We start from the raw sequence: 19,779 nt of genomic DNA, 5'->3' as shown, positions 1-19,779 counted from the left end.
CGGCATTCTGTCAATTTCCACAACTACAAAATAAAAAATAGCCCCCCCCCCCCCCCCCCCCCGCAAAAAAAAAAACCCTCTGGACTTTGTGTTAAATAGCAGTGTATGAGAATACCATTAGAACCCTGGAATTCTATCATGTGCTTGAGAAGGAATTTATTCAGCAGGAGTAAGACACTTCCCCATGGGGTCTGAATATTCAAATGGTGAATAATCAGAAAAACAGCCCTATCTCATGAAAACAGCATCGAAAACCATAGTCCCTGTGGCTTGGGAGACTGAAGCAGAAGGATAGTGAGTACAAAACCAGCCTCAGCAACTTAGCCAGGCCCTAAACAACTCAGCAAGACCTGTCTCTAAATAAAATATGTGCAGAGCCACTCTGAATGATTTGCGCCTTCCATCCTGAAGTGAGAGGCTTTGACGGGTCGTTACATTTCATAGTAGCCTGGACATTGTCCTGGTCCAGGAAGTTGAGGGCGTATCTTCAGATGTACCCCGTCACCTATGGGGTTGAGCTACACTCACCTATTCCTTTGTAATCCTACCCCTTTGCCCTGTTTGGGATAGAGTGTTCCATGGAAACACCCTTTGTGTATCCCCTTCTCTTGCTCTGCCTTTGGGTGTGGTCTTCCTAGATGTCAGTCAACCTGCTGACTGCAGACATCATGAAGCTAGACTCAACCCCCTGAAACCTGACCCCTTGCCTCATTTGAATGGCTTCTCCTCAATAAAAGAGACCCCTAAGGTCAGAGGAGCCATCACAGGACCCAAAGAAAAAGGTATCTCTGTCTCTGTGTGATTATTTCATGCAGCCCAGTTCACCTGGAGTGATCCTGTGAGGAATGCAACAAAATAGGTCTAGGGATGTGGTTCAGTGCTTGAGTGCCCCTGGGTTCAATCTCTGGTAGCCCCTCCCCACCACCAAAAAAACAAAAGCATCGGGCTACTATCAGAAGGCTTTCTCTCACTAATTTGCTGTGTGATTTTTTTTTTTCTTTTTGGCAGGGGTTGTGCTGGGATTGGATATGGGTGCTTTAACCCTTAGCCATATCCCTAGCCCTTTTTATTTTTTATTTTTAAGAGACAGGATCTCACTAAGTTGTTTAGAGACTCACAGAGTTGCTGAGGCTGGCCTAGAACTTGTGATCCTCCTGCCTCAGCCTCTCAAGTCGCTGGAATTTAGGTATTTTCCACTGTACCCAGCTTCTGTGTGACTTAGTACCTCAATTGTTTCACCTGTAGAGTGAGGCTGAACTGTATGATAGAATGTTAGAAAGGATCTTAGAATATTGAGTATAGAGCTGCGATGGAGGAATGTAGAGGAAGGATAGTTTGCTGCTCAGACTCCACAGGATGGCATTGTCTTGGTGGGCGCCTAATAGTCCAAAGCAGGCCAGCCTGCCCCAGGGAGGCAGTGCACAGCCACCAGTGACAGTGGTACACTCTGACAGTGATCATCAATCGAGGCATGAAAGGCTGGGGAAACCCTGCCCCAGCCGTTCATTAGATTAGACTTTTAGAAATTCCACTGCGGGCATGTCCCCTTTGTTTGAGAGTCACTGGTCATGACTTTGTAGGATAAGAAATAGTTTGCTAAGAATAACGAAAATTCATCAGTTTTATGAGGACTGGTTCATACCAGCCAATCTCAACAATCTAAATTGAGGAATTAATCTCTAGTGAACTGTGTAACAGAATCAGCTGGTCATCACATTCCCAGTAGATTGCAATTAGAAAGCAGCCTGGTATTTTTGAAATCAGACCAAGTAGAACTTGTAAAATGATCTTTATGGTGAATATCATTAAGGTGTATCGGTATAATTAAATCACTTCTGCTAAAGGGATGCACTGGCAAAGGAATTCGATACATGATATCTGAGCAGGATTCTGTCTTGGGCAGTACTAGAGACACAGATAAAAATAAACCATTTTTACTAGTTTCATTAGAATACTTTCACTGTCCAGGTTACAGTATTATTTCATATCTACACTTTGTTTCATATCTGTCATGTTTAACTGTTATTATATTATCTTAGAATTTAATGTTTAAAAAAAATAGGTGTGGTGGTGCACATCTATAATCCGAGCAATTCTGGAGGGTGAGGCAGGTAGATTACAAGTTCAAAGCCAGCCTCAGCAATGGTGAGGCACTAAGCAATGCAGTGAGATCCTGTCTCTAAATAAAATACAAAATAGGGCTGGGGATGTGGCTCAGGGATTGAGTGTCCCTAAGTTCAATCTCTACTACCCCCCCACCCCCCCACCCCAAAAAAAAAGGAAAGAAATATGATTTGTGGACATTTTGTTCCCATTCTGCGAGTTGTCTTTTTATTTTCTTGACAGTATCATTTTCAGCATCAAAGTATTATCTGTGTTTTTTTTTTTTTTTGGTTACTTATACTTTTGGTGGCATATCTAGGAAACTGTTAGCTAAACCAAGCTTCCAAAGACTTGTTCCTTTGTTTTCTTCTAAGTGTTTTATAGCTTTAGTTCTTATGCTTTATGTTCACTTTGAGTTAATTTTTTTCCCTTTTTGGTGCTAGGAATCAAACCTAAGGTTTTGTGCATGTTAGACAAGCTCTCTACCGCTGAGCTACATCCCCGCCCTGAGTTAGTTTTTATGTATGGGGTGAGATAGGGTTCAATTTCATTCTTTTGTATGTGGATATCCAGTTGTCTCGGCACTTCCTATTAAAATACTTTCTCATTGAGTTTATTTTTCTTTCATTTTTGCTAGTTTCACTAGAGTACTTTTATTTTCAGGGCATGTGGACACCTTAGTTGATGACATAATGTAAAGATTTTCTGACTTGCTATGGTGTACTCAAGCATAGATGCATGTGAGGTCTGGAACACTATATCACCTGGTGGGAAATGGATTGAAGTACTACATAGTCCCTTTGGGTGGGGTTGCCCATCTGTCTTTATTTATCTTTTTTAAAAAGGAGATCATAAGTGAACTAAATTGATATTTGAAGAAGTCTAATTAAAAACTTTTAGCCTTGCCATTCTGTGATATCACTTTGTGTGGGAGGAGGTTAGTTCAATTTTGGCCAAACAAATGGACCAGACAACCATTCTGATCCTCCTGGTTGTGCTCTGTGGCTCAGTCAGTTCCAAGAGTGATATTATGTAACTTCAATGATTATCTCTAGGGTGATTTCACCTCTTGAAAAATTGAGAAACAACTCAAGCTGTTGTTAGTTTGAGGCTTGCATGAGCTTCGTTATTTTATTGGATAAGGTCCTATGATGGAAATCCTCTCCCCCATCCCATCTAATCTCCTTTATTTCCTCCTTGTTTATTTTGACATTACCATTTAAAACTTTGCTCCCGCAGAAGAGTAAGGCATACTGCTGGATTCTAGGGAAGATGGATTCTTTGAGTTATTGTTCAATTCCCAAAGAAATTGGGAAACTTAAAGGTGTTTTAGTTTTTGTGACCCTTAAAGTCTTGATATCACATTTAGGACATCAGACACTGAACTTTGGCTCTCATCCTGTCTCCCTGGGCCTTCCTGTCTTGATAAGCAGTCTTGTTTTTGTAGTCTCAGTTAAAACGCTAGTAGCTTTACACGGAGGTAAAACAAATGCAATATGAGTTGGCATGGTTATGTTCAAATTCAGCATTCCCCACCCAGACTACGTGAGAGTTGTAAGACTGGAAGACGCCACACCACACAACACAGATCACCAAAGAGGTTTCCACTTTATTACAAAAGGCTGTGTGTTTATATAGGTCTAAGGAGAGGTAGCAGGGCTGAGGTAGATAACAGGTCGCCCGTTTATTGGCAAGCTCTTTCATATGTCAGTTCCGGAGCCCAAGAAGTTAATTCTAATTGGGGCTAAGGCTTCCCACCAGCAGGGTTTGAACATTGGCGCCGGCGGGAACGTTTCGTGCCAGTGAAAGAAACAAAGAGGAGAAAGAGGGTCGTTAGACGCCATGCTGGGGTTTTTTTTTCTGGGGTGCTGCCGCCGTTATGTTTTCCCAACAAGAGTGATCAGAATTCTAAATCAGGTGGCCGTTTTCACCAAGGTGGCACTGTGCCTACTTGTAGATATTGTATGATTTTATTCTTACAAACCTGGACAACAGCTGGACATATTTAGTGTTGGAATGTAATAGCTGTGGCCCTGAAGTCATTGAGTCCACAGTTGTTTCTTCCCCTTATTGATCTAAATGAATGATGGGTGTTGAGGTTGAAGGAGAAAGGTTATACCAGGTACCCTGGTAGGATCTCTGGGGTCAGTAGTCTAGTCTCCCTTTACAGATCTGAGAGCTTTTGTCAACAAGCCTGATGTAACCGAGTCCTTTGGCACACAATCACACTAGTTACATTCACAATGGTTAAGTTATAAAACTGGAACAGTAGTTCATTGACAGTGGGAGCGCTACTGTTTCAGTGTGTATTCATCTCTGCTGTTCCTGATGCTCTCCTCCTGAGAGTATGATACCCAAGAATTTAAATTGAAAATTAGAAGGCTGATTGGTGAGCAAGCAGTCAGGGTATTTCACAACAGCACGAAGAAGCCTTGTGAAGTTTCTTGTCCTTGTGGAGAGCAAGTTCTCCCAGTAAATAGAGTATTTTTGTTTACAGATTTAGTATTGCTCTTTCTTGAACAGATTATCAAACTCTAGCTCTTTGGCTAGTACATTTTTTGTTTACATGTGTTAATGAAATGGACAGGCTGGAGCTAATGTTTGTTTTGTCGATCATTTCACAGTTAAAAGACGGTATGGGATGTAATAGCTATGGCCACACAAATAAGATGTGACCGTCTCTCCTGTTTTCTACAGTGCTTCCTAGTTACCATTTCTACCCAGGACCCAGCATATGCTAGGCAAGCTACTTCTTAGTCATTATGTTACCGCTGTTGACCGGTGACGAGTCCTTGCTTCCCCAATGTTGAAGAATAACACCAGAGAAGCACTCTAAGGCAAGGTCAGAGTGGAAAATTAGAAGTTTATTAAAGGACAGCAGAAAAGACTTCTCCCGGAGGAAGAAGGGGACCCAAGAGGTGGAATCCGTTGAAGAGCGAATGTGTTCCCCTTTTTATAGTTTTTGGTGATGGAATGTAGGTGGGAAGGGTTGGGACACAGGTGGGCCAAAGAAGTAATCTGGGAATTTCCGAGTCAAGTTTGCTGTTCATTAACATTTCTTTGGGATGGGCTGTCTTCAAATCTGTTGGGGGCTGTTTCCTGGGCTTCATTAACATTCCGAGAATTGCTCAGCTTTTCTGGAAATTCATTCTCAACATGGCCTCCATTTTAGATTTCACTGGATATTAGACCCGATTTACCTAACTACACTGACTACCTAATTTTAAATCTGGCTTCAATTATACAAGGCTTCTTAGCTACTAAAAGAATCTCAACAAGTTCTACAGGGAGGAACTCATAGCCTCCTAAGTTTTACAGTTCCTGGTACCTTAAGGTTCCTTCTGACTATTCATGCTAACTCACAAAATCTCAAAATAATAAAAAGTAATAATCAAAATAAAAACAAACACCAATATTCCTTGGTCTGACATCTATTCATTCCTAATGGTATAATATGTTATTTTAACTCCTCAGTCTTTTACCTCTATGTACAAGTGAGTGAAAAAGAGTAGCCCTTGGGGTAGGGAGGAAGAGTATGGTGATAAAATGGGGCTGGGATTGTGACTCAGAGGTAGAGCACTGGGTTTGATCCTTAGCACCACAAAAAATAAGCAAAATAAAGATATTGTGTCCATCTACAACTNGGGTGGAGGGGTGGGAGGGAAAGGGAGGGGGCAGGGGATTAGCAAAGATGGTAGAATGTGTTGGACATCATTATACAAAGTACATGTATGAAGACTTGAATTGGGTGTCAACATACTTTATATACAAACAGAGATACAAAAAATTGTGGTATAGGGCTGGGGATGTGGCTCAAGTGGTAGCGCGCTCGCCTGTGCTCGCCTGGCATGCGTGCGGCCCAGGTTCGATCCTCAGCACCACATACAAACAAAGATGTTGTGTCCGCCAAAAAAACTAAAAAATAAATATTAAAATTAAAAAAAAATTGTGGTATATATGTGTAATAAGAATTATAATGCAAAAAAATCAACAACAAAATACATATATAAAGGCATAAATTGGTGTGAACATATTTTATATACAGAGATATGAAAAATTGTGCCCTACTGCTGTCGTATATTTTAAAAAATATAAAATAGTGAATATATTTAATGTTTTAATATTTTAAAAAACTAATATAATCTGAAAAAAAATTAATTCAATTTTGTGAATGGAAAAAAAAAAGGAGTAGCCCTGCTATTTCTTTTTTTTTAAATATTTACGTTTTAGTTTTAGGTGGACACAATATCTTTATTTTACATTTATGTGGTGCTGAGGATCTAACTCAGTGCCTCATGCATGCTAGGCGAGCACTCTACCACTGAGCCACAACCCCAGCCCCTGCTATTTCTATATGGAGGAAAAAATACCTACTGTCCTATTGTTAGTCTCATCTTTTGGACTGACTCTTCTTCCAAGAGACCCCTTCCTCCCTCCCTCCCTTCCTTTCTTCCTTCCTTCCTTCCAGCACCTTTCTCAAGCAATGTCCGTAATAAAAAAAAAAAAAAAAAAAAAGGTGAACAGATGGCTTTTTGCCTAAGAAGCAATAGTAAAGAGGTTATAATGCTTTTGCTTTTTAATCATGGTTTTGTTTTTTTCAGTTGGCTTGGCATTTTTCCTATTCTGAGACATATCAGAATCACAATAATTTCTGTTTATTATAAGCTCTTATTTACCAAAGCATACAAATAGTATATGTGGTTGTAGTACTTTCCATCTTATTGGAATTTTTCCTGAATTGTCTCTTATGCTATTTCTTTTTGAGTTTCTTATTACCATTTTCTTTTTAAAAATCTTTTTTTTTTTTTTAGTTGTAGATGGACACAATATCTTTATTTTGCTTATTTTTTGTGGTGCTAAGGATCAAACCCAGTGCTCTACCTCTGAGTCACAATCCCAGCCCCATTTTATCACCATACTCTTTATCTTGCTTTTATTGTTGTTATGTTTCATTTTTGTTTCTTTGTTTTTGAACCAGGGTGTGTCTGTGTTGGCTTCAAGCTCCTACTCTTCCCCCCTTCCTTTCTGTGCTCGGAATCAAATCCAGACATGGTGGACTGGGGCTGTAGCTCAGTTGTAGAGCACTTGCCTAGCGTGTATGAAGTACTGGGTTTGATTCTCAGCAGCACACATAAACAAATTAAATAAAGGTAGTGTGTCCATCTACAACTAAAAAAAAACCAGACCTGGTATGAACCTAAGACCTCATGCATGCTAGGCCAGTAGGTGCTCTACCACTGATCTGCATCCCCAGACCTTTGTCTTGCTTTTGTCACAGAGTTGATTGCTTTCCATTTGGAATATCCCATATCCCACTGCTATGTTTTTTTCTTCTCACCTCTGACTCAATTTATTTTTTTTTATTTTTTTTTTATTGCTGCTGTTTGGTGGTGCCTGGGATTGATCCCAGGACATTGGTTATGCTAGGCAGACCCTTTACCATTGAGCTATATTTCTAGCCATCTAATTTTGTTTGATTTCTAATTTTGTAATATGAACAAAAAGCCAAATGTATTGCTATGTGACTGATTAGAACATGAAAATAATTTGGGATTCAGAGGGTATTAATTTTTTTATTTCAAATTTAAAAACAAGAAAATTTGGAAAATACAAAAAACTAGAAAAAAAGAAATAATCATTTGTACCCTTATAATAGAGGACTGAATAAGATTCCCTTACCCCTTCTGCCATATGAGGACACAGTGAGAACACAGCCATCTGTGAATCAGAAAACAAGCCCTGACTAGACACTGGTGCTTTGATCTTAGATTTTCCAGCCTTCAGAACTGAGAAATAAATTTCTGTTGTTGATATGCAAAAGAAAAGGGAAAGAAAGAAAAGAAAAAAGAATGAATCATTCAGGGCTGGGGTTGTGGCTCAGTGGTAGAGTACTTGCCTAGCATGCATGAGGCACTGGGTTCAATCCTCAGCACCACATAAAAATAAAATAAAGATATGTGTCCACCTAAAACTAAGAAGTAAATTTTTTAAAAAAGAATCGTTCATATTCTGGTACCCAAATAAATCACTGTTACTGCTAGGTGCAGTGGTGCACCCCAGTTATTCAGGAAGCTGAGGCAGGCAGGTCACAAATTCAAGGACAGCCTGGGTGAGACACTCCTGGCTGTAAATATCATTTTTCCCCCAGAGAGCACTGCTGGAAAAGAAGCAGAGAATAAATAAAAAGATTTGGGGGGACTTTGGCTGTGGCTCAGTGATAGAGCACTCATCTAGCATGCGGGAGGCTCTGGGTTTGATCCTCAGCACCACATAAAAATGAAATAAAGATATTATTTACAACTAAAAAATAAATATATATTTTAAAAAAAGATCTGGGATGTGGCTCAATGGTAGTGCACCCTTGAGTATTCAGTGTTGAGTACCACCCCCCCTAAAAAAGAAGGAAAAAAAGAAAAAATCATCTTTGCTATGTCCTCCATCTTTTCCCTGTGTGTATGTGTTTGTTTTGAATTTGTGATTATGCTTTGATAATAATACGATAATGACCATATATTTCCACAGATTTGAATCATATCCTCAGTGGGGCTAGAAATGCATTGTATGATTTAAAATAGATTTTCATAGGTGTTCAGTAAATGATAAAAATGGTGCCTCATTTCTCATGTGGGAAAAATTAGTAGTATTATTTTTGTTTTGGTACCAGGGATTGAACCCAGGAGCACTTAACCAACTGATTCACATCTGAGACAGGGTCTCACTAAGTTGCTTAGAGCCTCACTAAGTTGTTGAGGGTGGCTTTGAACTCTCAATCCTCCTGCCTCAGCCTCTGAAACGGCTGGGATCACAGGCATGCGTCACCGTGCCTGGCCAGGAAAAAAAATATTTACAACGGTTTTTATGAAGATCATTAAAAGCACACTGCAAATATTTGCAGTGGCTAGGTTTCCTGGCTGTAAATATCATTTTTCCCCCAGAGAGCACTGCTGGAAAAGAAGCAGAGAAAGAAGCGCCTGGAGCCACTTATGGTGCAGCCAAACCCAGAGGCCCGTCTACGTCGGTTAAAGCCAAGAGGTGGTGAGGAGCACAGGCCTCTGGTGGAGCCACAGACTCCGCACAATGATGTCATCCTACATGGTGTGTATTTGGGCAGCCTCGTTTCCTGCTGAGGTACAGTTTTCACAGACCTAGGAGAAGGCAGGAGGAGTCTCAGATGGAGCACAAGGACAATGTTAGCATCGTCACTAGGTACCTTGAATCTTTATAATCACATTCTGGGTCTTTGAATAGAATTTTAAAAATGGTCCCTTTGTGGAAGATATCTTCAAGTTTACATCCATCCTAGAACTATTGTTTTTAGATAGCAAATGAATTAACTGAGGTGCTTACAGTTTGGGGTTTTAAATTTTTTTTTTTTTTAATTGTGGCTTTAGGGGCTGGGGTTGTGGCTCAGTGGTAGAGCACTTGCCTAGCATGTGTGAGGCACTGGGTTTGATTCTTAGCATCACCTATAAATAAATAAAGGTCCATCAAGAACTAAAAAAAAAAAAAATTGGGCATTAGGAATGGAACCCAGGGCCTCAGGCATGCTAGGCAAGTGCTCTACCACTGACTTACATCCCCAGCCCAAAAGAGCATACAGTTGTGGTTGTCACATCATGTCAGAGGTTAACTGTAAAGCCACAGGTATGTAGCTAAAAGGTAGCCAAAGGATCATCTTAGGTGGTGAGGGAGGAGGAAGACTAGGGCTAAGACCTTCTCAGTCACGCCCCTTGAGCATCGCTTGACAAGATATATACTCTGGAGGACCTGTCTCGCTTACATCCAGCGTGGGCAGGGAAAAGGGTTCCCCTCCGGAGGGATGGGCTGGCCGAGAAGTAAAAGCTAAGAAAAGTAGTACTACGAAATAACTGCAGGACACAGAAATATAGGTTCAGAATGGGGGCAGCCATGGGCCAAGCTGACCAGAAGGGTGCACCTTCTGACAAAGAAGGGAGCCCACTTCCTTTTTATTTATATCAGAACACATCAAAGAGATTCAGTAGAAAGTTCTTCACAAGATAGAGGTGGAGCAGGTAGGCTGCTCAGTTCTTAACAGGTCACGCCCATCTCCCATACTGTGCTGGACCTTTAAGGGCAGAGCTGAGAGAGTGTTCACCTGTAATTGGGCAATCTTAATAGCGGGAGTGCCACTATAAGTTCCCAAATTCCAGATCTAACCCCTCACTGGCTTCAGTGCTGTAAAGGTCCTCACGCATCTCCCGTAGACCTACTTTATTTTCTTGGTCTCTCTTTCTCCTTTTTCTGCTCACAGAGTCAGGGACTGACCCCAGGGCCTTGTTCATGCTAGGCAAATATTCTACCACTAGAGATATACCTCCAGCCTCTTGGTATCAATCTTAAGTTTCTAAAATACAACATCAAGTACATGTTACTTCTGTAACAGAGCATGTTCTGTTTGAACCCCAGGCTTGGGCCAATGTCCTTGCCAATATTAGGCAAGGAAGAGAAATGGTGGGGTAGTTCTTAGTTCTGATCACAAATACTAGAACTACCCAGCTAAATACTGGATAATACTTTGATCTTTTTTCTCTTTTCTTTGGGGCTCTAGGCATTGATGGTCCAGCTGCCTTCCTGAAGCCAGATGCTCACGATTTGGAAACCAAACTTCATGTTCTCTCAGTAGGTTCTTCTGCTACAGAAGAAGATATTGAAGGTAGTGTTGATGGGGAAAGCACTCTGGATACTGCTTCCAAGCCAGACCTTGAGGAGATTCTCCAAAAACATGGTGAGGTTTGGAAATGATTATAAGGCAATTTACCTTCTGTAAGGCACTTGACATTTGTAATCTTTCCTTTACATTCTTTCATTGTTGGTTAACAATCAAGATGATTTAAAATTGCTTGTAATGTGGCTTAGGGCTTTATAGAGATGGTAGTGGTAAGCAACTTTGATATCTGAGTAGTGGTCATTGTCAAAAATAGTAACATTTATGCTATTGTCTAAGAAAATAAAATAATTAAATCAAATATAGAATATTAGCTACTAGATATGACTTGTGTGTGTGTGTGTGTGCGTGCGTGCGTGTGTGTGTGGCTGAGGATCAAACCCAAACCCAGGATGGTCTGCATGCTAGGCAAGCATACTACCACTGAGTTATTTCCCCAGTTCTTGTTCTTTCTTCTTTATTTTTGAAATGGTGTCTTGCTGAGTTGCCCCACTGGTCTCTAACTTGCAACTCTCTTGCCTCAGCTTCCCAAGTAGCTGGGATTATAGGTGTATGCCACCACACCCAGCTCTTTCTCACTATTTGGATAAATACTGGATAACACTTTGCTCTTTTTTCTCTTTTCTTTGGGACTCTAGGCTTTTTCACTTCTTTTGACAAAAGTTGCTTTCAATACCTTTACCCTGCCTCCATTTCTTAGTTCATGATAATCTAGAACCTACTTTGTACCAGTTGGAGTTCTCATTATTATAATTATAGAGGTCCCTATAGTCTTCTTTGTTCCTTAGAAGAATAATTTTCTATAGGCTGAAATATAGTTCAGTGGTAGTGCTTATCTAACAGGAGCAATGACCTGGGTTCTTTCCCCAACCCTGCACAAAAAGAAGAAAAGCGCCATGACGTGGTGATTAAGCTGGGCAAAGACAGATCCACATCTGCCTGTGCCCTGCTGTCAGCTGGGAAGCCGCCGATGGTTTGAATGTCTCTATAAGTCAGGAACTTAACATAAGCAGTCTTATTTGATGGTTCTTGGGCTGGGGGTGTAGCTGAGTGGTTTTGGTATATTCAGAGTTCTACAACCATTATCACAATTTATTTTAGAATATTTTAATTACACCAAAAAGAAACCTTGTACCCATTAGCAGTTGCTTCTTATTTCCCTCTTGCCTCTGCAATCCTATGCAACTACCAACTATGGATTTGCCTTTTCTGGACACTTTTCTGTAAATGGAATCATACAGTATGTGGTCCAACGTAATTTTTTTTTCACTTAGCATAATGTTTTCAAGGTTTATCTATGTAGTAGCACTTATCACTACTTCATTCCTTTTTATTTTGAATAACATTCCGTTATATAGATAGACTACATTCTGTGTATCTGTTTATCACTTGGTGGCCATTTGGGGTTTTGTCCTACTTTTTTTTTTTTTTTAAAGAGAGAGAGAGAGAGAGAGAATTTTTTTTTTTAATATTTATTTTTTAGTTTTCGGCGGACACAACATCTTTGTTTGTATGTGGTGCTGAGGATCGAACCCGGGCCGCAAGCATGCCAGGCGAGCGTGCTACCGCTTGAGCCATATCCCCAGCCCCTGTCCTACTTTTGTCTATTGTGATTTTTTTTTTTTTTTTGTACAGGGGATTGAACCCTGGAGTGCTTTACCACTGAGCTACATCCTTTTTATTTTTTTATTTTGAGACAGTGTCTCATTAAGTTGCTTAGTTTCTGAGGTTCACTAAGTTGGTTGAGGTTGTTGAGCTCAAACTTGCTGTCCTCCTGCCTCAGCCCCTGGAGTTGCTGGGATTACAAGCGAGCACCAGCATACCAGGCTCTATTATGAATAATGCTGCTATGAGTATTAATGTAGAGTAGCCTCTGTTATCCGTGGGGAACATATTTTAAGATGCCCTATGGATGCCTGAAGCCATATATATGCTGTGTTTTTCCTATACCTACATACCTATGATAAAAAGTAAAGTATAAATTAGGCACGGAAAGAGATTAACAGCTACTACTAATAAAGTAGAACCATTGTAACAATGTAGTGTAATAAAAGTGATGTGTTGAGGCTGGGATTGTGGCTCAGTGGTAGAGCGCTCACCAAGCACAGGTAGGACCCGGGTTCGATCCTCAGCACCACATAAAAATAAAGGCATTGTGTTATGTCCATCCATACCTAAAAAAAAAAAGTTGATGTGAATGTGGTCTCTCTCTCAAAACGTGGAATTTTCCCTTTAATGGTTTTGGGCTATGGTTGCCTGTGGTAACTGAAATCACAGATAACAGGGGACTATTGGGTAAGTTTTTGTGTGGACATATGTTTCCACTTGAGATTGAGTTTTAACTAGCCTTGTCTTATCCTTGGGTGTCCTTGAATAAAGCTAATACATTTATGCACTATGTAAGGATAGATCATAATTTTCTTTCATCTAAGATGGTTGAATGTGGGCAGGAAGTGGTTTGGAGAAAAAGCCACACTGTTGTTAAATCTGCTTGTAAACCCATGATTTATTATATAAATCATGATTTATTATATAAATCTTATTATATAAGAGTCACTTCAGTCTATGGACACAAGAAAAAAGGAAATTTAGTTTAGGTCCTATTTTTGCTGCTTTGTCTTAAGGAAATAATTTTCCCTGAGCCGCCTCCTCCCAACTGTAAGTCTGAGCACTATGCTTTTATCTCACATGTTACACTTTATGTCACACTTCCATTTACATTTGTATTCCTCTCTAGACTGTATGTCCTATAAACAAACAAAAAACAAAACAAAAATAATACTGCCAGGATCTCCTACTCAAACTCTAGTAAATCTGAGGAAAACAATGAAAAAAAGTGTTTTCATCTCAACAGTTTTAAGTTTTTATAAGCCTGGGGATGTTCCTCAGTGGTAGAGTGCTTGCTTAGCATGTGCAAAGGCCCTGGGTTTCATCTCCAGCACTGGGGGAAAAAGAAAAGAAAAAAAGATTATGAAAGATTCTGCATGAATTTTAGGTAGTATTTTAAATATCTTAACTGGAGTTAGTTGACTAGACATAAGCAAAATACAGAAAAATAAAAAAGTAACTGATCTAGAAAATAGGCAATCATTGTGTGTGTGTGTGTGTGTGTGTGTGTGTGTGGTATGAAAAATACGTCAATACATCATAAAACAAAATTTACCATTTTATAGTGTAAGGTTGAGTGGCATGAAGTACATTTACAGTGTTGTACAACTGTCACCAGAACATCTCCAGAACTTTTTGTCATCTAAGAACTTCTTCCTCCATACTTATTCAAAATAATTCCCCATTTCTCCCTGCTCCCACTTCCTAGCAACCACTATTATCCCTTCTGTCTCTACAGATTTTCCTGTTCTATGTACTTCATATAAATGAAATCATACAAGATTGTCTTTTTAGTATCTAGCTTATTTCATTTAGCATAATGTCTGGGTTTGCCTGTGTTGTCATTTATCAGAATGTCATTCTTTTTAAAGACCAAATAATAATTGCATTGTATGCATCTACCATAATTTGTTCTTTTATTCATCAGTTGATGGATATTGGATGGTTGCCATCTGCTGAATATATTGAATATTGCTGCTGTGAACATTTTTGAACAAACACCTGTTCAGGTTCTGCTTTCAATTCTTTTGTGTATATACCTGGAAATGGAATTGCTGGGTTACATGGTAATTTTGTGTTGACTTTTTTTAGGAATTGCCCTATCATTTTTCTGCAGGTGCTACATAATTTTACCTTGCTACTAGCAATGCACAAGGGCTCCAGATTTTATAAATCCTGGCCAATACTTATCACCCCCCCTTTTTTTTAATAATAGCCTTCTAGTGGTGTGAAGTGGTATCTTATGCTTTTGATTTGATTTCCCTATTACTACTGATGTTGAACATGTTTCGTGTGCTTATTTTCTTGTATACATCTTTTTTGGAGAAATGTCTAAGTCCTTTGCCCATTTTCTTTCAATTTTTCACATTTTTATTGGTGCATTATAGCTATATACCGTGATAGAATTTGTTGTTACATATTCATATATACACACAATAAAACAATATAATTTGGCCAATTTGGCTCCCCAGCACTGCCTGCCTTCCTTACCTACCCCATCCCTTTTCTCTAGTCTACTGATTTCCCCTTGATTTTCATGAGATACCACCTACCTGTCTTTTCCTTTTTCTTCTCTGTCTTCCACATATGAAAGAAAACATATAATCCTTGATCAGAGTTTGACTTATTTCACTAACATAATGTTCTCAAGTTCTATCCATTTTCCTACAAATTTTTTTAGATAAACCTTTTTTCCCCTTTTTTATTTTTTCTAATTAGTTCTACATTACAGCAGGATGCATTTCAACTTGTTGTCCACAAATGAAGCACAACTTCTCATTTCTCTGGCTGTACACGATGCAGAGTTGCACTGTTCATGCAGTCATACGTGTTCATAGGGTAATAATATCCATCTCATTCCACCACCCTTCCCACTCCCACATCCCCTCCCCTCCCTTCACTTCTCTCTGACCAATTCAAAGTTCCTCCATTCTTCTCTAGGCCCTCCCATTATGGATCAGCATCCGCCTATAAGAGAAAACATTTGGCCTTTGGTTTTTGGGGATTGGCTTATTTCACTTAGCATGATATTCTCCAACTCCATCTATTTACTTGCAAATGTCCTAGTTTTATTCTTCTTTAAGACTGAGTAATATTCCTTTGTGTATGTATACCACAGTTTCTTTATCTATTCATCTATCGAAGGGCATCTGGGTTGGTTCCATAGTTAACTATTATGAATTGAGCTGCTATAAACATTGATGTGTCTGCATCACTGTAGTATACTGATTTTAAGTCTCTGGGTATAAACTGAGGAGTGGGACAGCTGGGTAAATGGTGGTTCCACCCCAAGTTTTCTAAGGAATTTCCATACTGCTTTCCAAAATGACATAATTTTTTCGTCTTTATGGCTGAATAAAACTCCCTTGTGTTTATATACCACATTTAAAAAAATCCATTCATCTGCTGATAACCTTTGTCCATTTTTTACTTGACTTGCTTTTTTTGTTATTGTTGTATGGGTTCTTTATTTGTTAGACATTAACCCCTTTATCAGATGGGTGATTTGTAAATAAGTTTTTCCATTAGATATGTTTTATTTTATAAATTTAAAAAAATTTATTTATTTATTTGGTACTGGGGAGTTAACTGATGGGTGCTTTACCACTGAGCCACATCCCCAGCTCTTTTTATTTTTTGTTTTGAGAAAGGGTCTCAATAAGTTGTTTTGGGCCTCACTCTGCGTTGTTGAGGCTGGCCTCAAATTTGTGATCCTCCTGCCTCAGCCTCTCCAGTCATTGGGATTATAGGCCTGCACCATCATGCCCGGCAGACTCGATGTTTTAAACAGCTAAATTGGGATGGCATTAGTGGAAAGGGAAAAAAAATAAGGAGGGGTATGAGAATATGAATTGTCAGATTTGGGGTAAAACATCTTGTGTTTTGGGTCAGAATAGTTAGGATTTCTTTCCTTTTTTCTTTCTGTCTTTGGTGGTGCTAGGAATGGAAGCCAAGCCTTGCGCGGGCTGGGCACGTGCTCCTACAGTGCAGCAGCACTGAGCTGAATCCCTAGCTGGGTTAGGAATATTTTAAGCAATATATGCTTAAACTTATCTTTGTTTAAAAGATTTTCTTTTTTAAGCCATTGTTGTCAATATTTACTTTTCTGCCAGGTATCTCAAGCAGTTTGAACTTTGATGAGGAGGATACTGATGGTGAGGAAGAAGAAGGAAAAAAACTAAGTTTACAGTCACCATATTCAGAAACAGAGAGACCCAGTTCTGCATCCAGCCAGAAATCAACCACAGTATGTAGTTCTGAAACTTCTTCCTTTGGAGCTAATTTGGCTATTTCCCAAATAATCAAATGTATTAAATATGATTACTGATTGAGGATTCCTTCAAAAGTTGTAAACTCAAATTTAGACTTAGAAATTATGACTTCAATTGTTCTGTCTTAGGTTAGCCACTGTAAGGTCATGTCCTGTTTTTTTTTTTTTTATTATTTTTTTATTTATTTTTTAGTATTTGGCGGACACAACATCTTTGTCTGTATGTGGTGCTGAGGATTGAACCCCCGGCCATGCGCATGCCAGGCAAGCGTGCTACCACTTGAGCCACATCCCCAGCCCCAATGTCCTGTTTTTTATTAAGTGTCTTCATTACTCTGAATATCCATGCCTTGTTTGGTTATTTAGTGTCTTGTGTTTTGTTGGAAGACTAGAGACAAGGGAGAAATCAGTACTTTTTGCAGAGAGTCTGAGGTTTTCTTACCCAGCCTATTGCTCATGTGTGGTAATCCTTTCAGGATCCAGGAGCTTCCAGTGCTGTGTCCCAGCAGGTTGACAACCAGCTGGGAGAAGTGGAGAATTTGGAGGATTTTGCCTATAGTCCCGCCCCTCGAGGTGTCACAGTGAAGTGTCGGATAACCAGGGATAAAAAAGGAATGGATCGGGGTCTCTTTCCCACTTACTTTATGCACCTGGAAAAAGATGAGAATCGGAAGGTATGAGAATTGATTCCTAAGACAACTTTTTCCCCTCTTTTTCTGTGGTGCTGGGGATGGACCCCAGGGTTTGTTAGGCAAGCACTACCACTGAGCCCCTGAGAAGACTCTTGAGAAGACTTGCAGGAATAGATTGTTGGTGAGCCTCACAACAGGGAGATAAAGCTGATAGTTATCTAGTTGGTTGGAAGTGGATTGTGTGTTAATCCCCAGACGTGTTTTCATTGTCTTCAAAGAACTATAGTCAAATAGCCAGGATCTATCCTTCCCCACCCCTGCCTGGCCCCAGGGAAAAGACTTATCAGTATGTAGGATAAATAGAGGAGAATTTTTTTTTCATGCTGGGAATGGAACCTAGGGTTTTGCACATGCCAAGCAAGTACTCTACCACAGAGCTATGCAGCCCTAGAGAAAGGTTTTTGTTTTTTGGGTTTTTTTTTAGTTTTAGGTGGACACAATATCTTTATTTTATTTTTTATGTAGTGCTGCTGAGAATTGAACCCAGTGCCTCAAGCATGCTAGGCAAGCGAGCTACCACTTGAGCCACAACCCCAGCCCCTAGAGAAAGTTTTAATGTAATTCTTTTCCCTCCTCTCCTATTATTTAGTTTTGGTTAGTTTTTCTTTTTATCTTGGTAGAACAGGACATGGAAAGGAGAACAAGTTTTAGGGAATAGGAAGAATTGGAAATATGAAAAGAGATGCAAGTTAAATGTCTTGTTTCTTAGCCTAGACATTCTAATTTATGTTTGAGGCAAATTGTGTGGGTGGCAGATACTGAGGATTGAACCTAGGGGCTCTTTACCACTGTTACCACTAAGCTACATCACCAGTTCTTTTTTTTTTTTTTTTTTTTGAGGCTAGCCTGGGAATTATAATTCTCCTGCCTCAGCCTTCCAAGTTACTAGGATTATGGGCATGTGCACCATGCCCAGCAAGTTTGAAGCAGTTTAATACTTGCTAATAAGCAGAGCATTTTGGACTAATTCTAGATATAAGTGGATGATTTTAAGTGCTTAGAAATGAGATGATGATGGTAGATATTATTCATATAAACACTACTTATTGAGGGTTAACAATATACCAGCATGTTAACACCTACAATCACTAAAGCCATAGGGACTTAACACAACAACAAAATACAAAAAGAAGTTTTCAAAAACAGCTACAGGAAGGTGTTCAGGATCCTGTCTCTCCTACAGATGAAAAGACTTTTTCATGGCATTAGATGATGATTCTTTTAGAAGTTACTGGAAGTTTTAAAAATAAAGGTGTAAAGACTTATATGGAGAGTCAAGTTAGTGAGTTCATTAAAAATGTACAGGAGGCAGGCTGGGGCTGTAGCTCAGTAGCAGAGAGCTTGCCTAGCATGTGTGAGGCACTAGGTTCAATCCTCAGCACCACATAAAAATAAACAATAATATAAAGGCATTCTTCCATCTACAACTATAAAAAGTAAATAAAAATGTACAGGAAGGAAATTGTGATAGTTTTGGTGCTAGTGACTCAACCCGGGGTCCCATGCGTGCTAGGCAAGCCCTCTGCTCTATGCCATACTCCCAGACTTCCTGATATTGAATTCTGAGAAGCATGAAGGATTTAGAAAACAGGAAAAGAGTGCTGGGGTGTAGCTCAGTGGTAGAGCACTTGCCTAGTGTGCATGAGGCCCTGGGTTCAACCCCCAGCACCAGTTTAAAGGTAACATGTAGCTAGGCATGGTGGCACATGCCTGTAATCCCAGCAGCTCAGGAGACTGAGGTACAAAAATCATAAGATCAAAGCCAGCCTCAGCAAAAGCAAGGTGCTAAGCAACTCAGTGAGAAACTGTCTCAAAATAAAATTACAAAAAGGGCTGGGGATGTGGCTCAGTGGTCGAGTGCTCCTGAGTTCAATCCCTGGTACCCCCCTCCCCACCGCAAAACAATGGTAGCATATGACCAAAGTTTGTTTTTTTCTCCTTAAAGTCTAAATAAAGGGAAAGCAGTTTCCCATTAAGAAAAAAAGAAAGGGAAAGAGAGGGACGGAGAAAGGAAGGGAGGGAGGGAGGGAAGAAAGGCAGGAAAGGAAAAGGGGAAAGGGAAAGGGAAATGACCCAAAGATTGAGTGCTTGGTACATGGTAGATATTTGTAAAACATTTGCTGAAGTAATAGGCGGAACCTTGGGGGTTCACTTGATTTCATTTTTTGATTGACACGTTTTCTTTTTCCAGATATTTCTTCTTGCAGGTAGAAAGCGGAAGAAGAGCAAAACATCCAACTACCTGATTTCCACTGATGCAACAGATTTATCTCGTGAAGGGGAAAGTTACATTGGCAAACTCAGGTGACAGCAGCCTTATATCACTATCCTATTATTTCTGATACCTTCATTCCTATGGTTTCAGAACAGTCCATACGCTTTTTAGTTTTTACAATCAGTATGTATAGATGTGGAATCAA

At 39.7% G+C, this 19,779-nt stretch overlaps 1 protein-coding gene and 1 non-coding gene across 7 annotated transcripts in view; both read left to right on the top strand.

The window, feature by feature from the left end:
- Tulp3 (TUB like protein 3) overlaps window positions 1–19,779 on the top strand; it is a 67,313-nt gene that overhangs the window by 42,372 nt on the left and 5,162 nt on the right. For 2 of the 6 annotated variants that reach the window (XM_048787697.1, XM_015500618.2), the window contains 5 exons: window positions 9,039–9,198; window positions 10,673–10,849; window positions 16,510–16,643; window positions 17,144–17,341; window positions 19,551–19,663. In XM_048787697.1, the coding sequence (XP_048643654.1) occupies window positions 9,039–9,198; window positions 10,673–10,849; window positions 16,510–16,643; window positions 17,144–17,341; window positions 19,551–19,663 (782 nt within the window). Of the gene's footprint in view, window positions 1–8,251; window positions 8,275–9,038; window positions 9,310–10,672; window positions 10,850–16,509; window positions 16,644–17,143; window positions 17,342–19,550; window positions 19,664–19,779 lie in introns of those variants that run through there. The other 4 variants (XM_048787698.1, XM_048787700.1, XM_048787699.1 and 1 more) reach the window with 4 other exon arrangements.
- Trnat-agu lies at window positions 18,960–19,033 on the top strand. Its single transcript has one exon. It is a non-coding gene; the product is annotated as a tRNA-Thr (tRNA).

Source organism: Marmota marmota, unplaced genomic scaffold (genome assembly GCF_001458135.2).
Source record: "Marmota marmota marmota unplaced genomic scaffold, marMar, whole genome shotgun sequence".
Lineage (NCBI taxonomy): Eukaryota > Metazoa > Chordata > Mammalia > Rodentia > Sciuridae > Marmota > Marmota marmota.
This window is presented reverse-complemented; position numbering and strand designations above follow the sequence as displayed.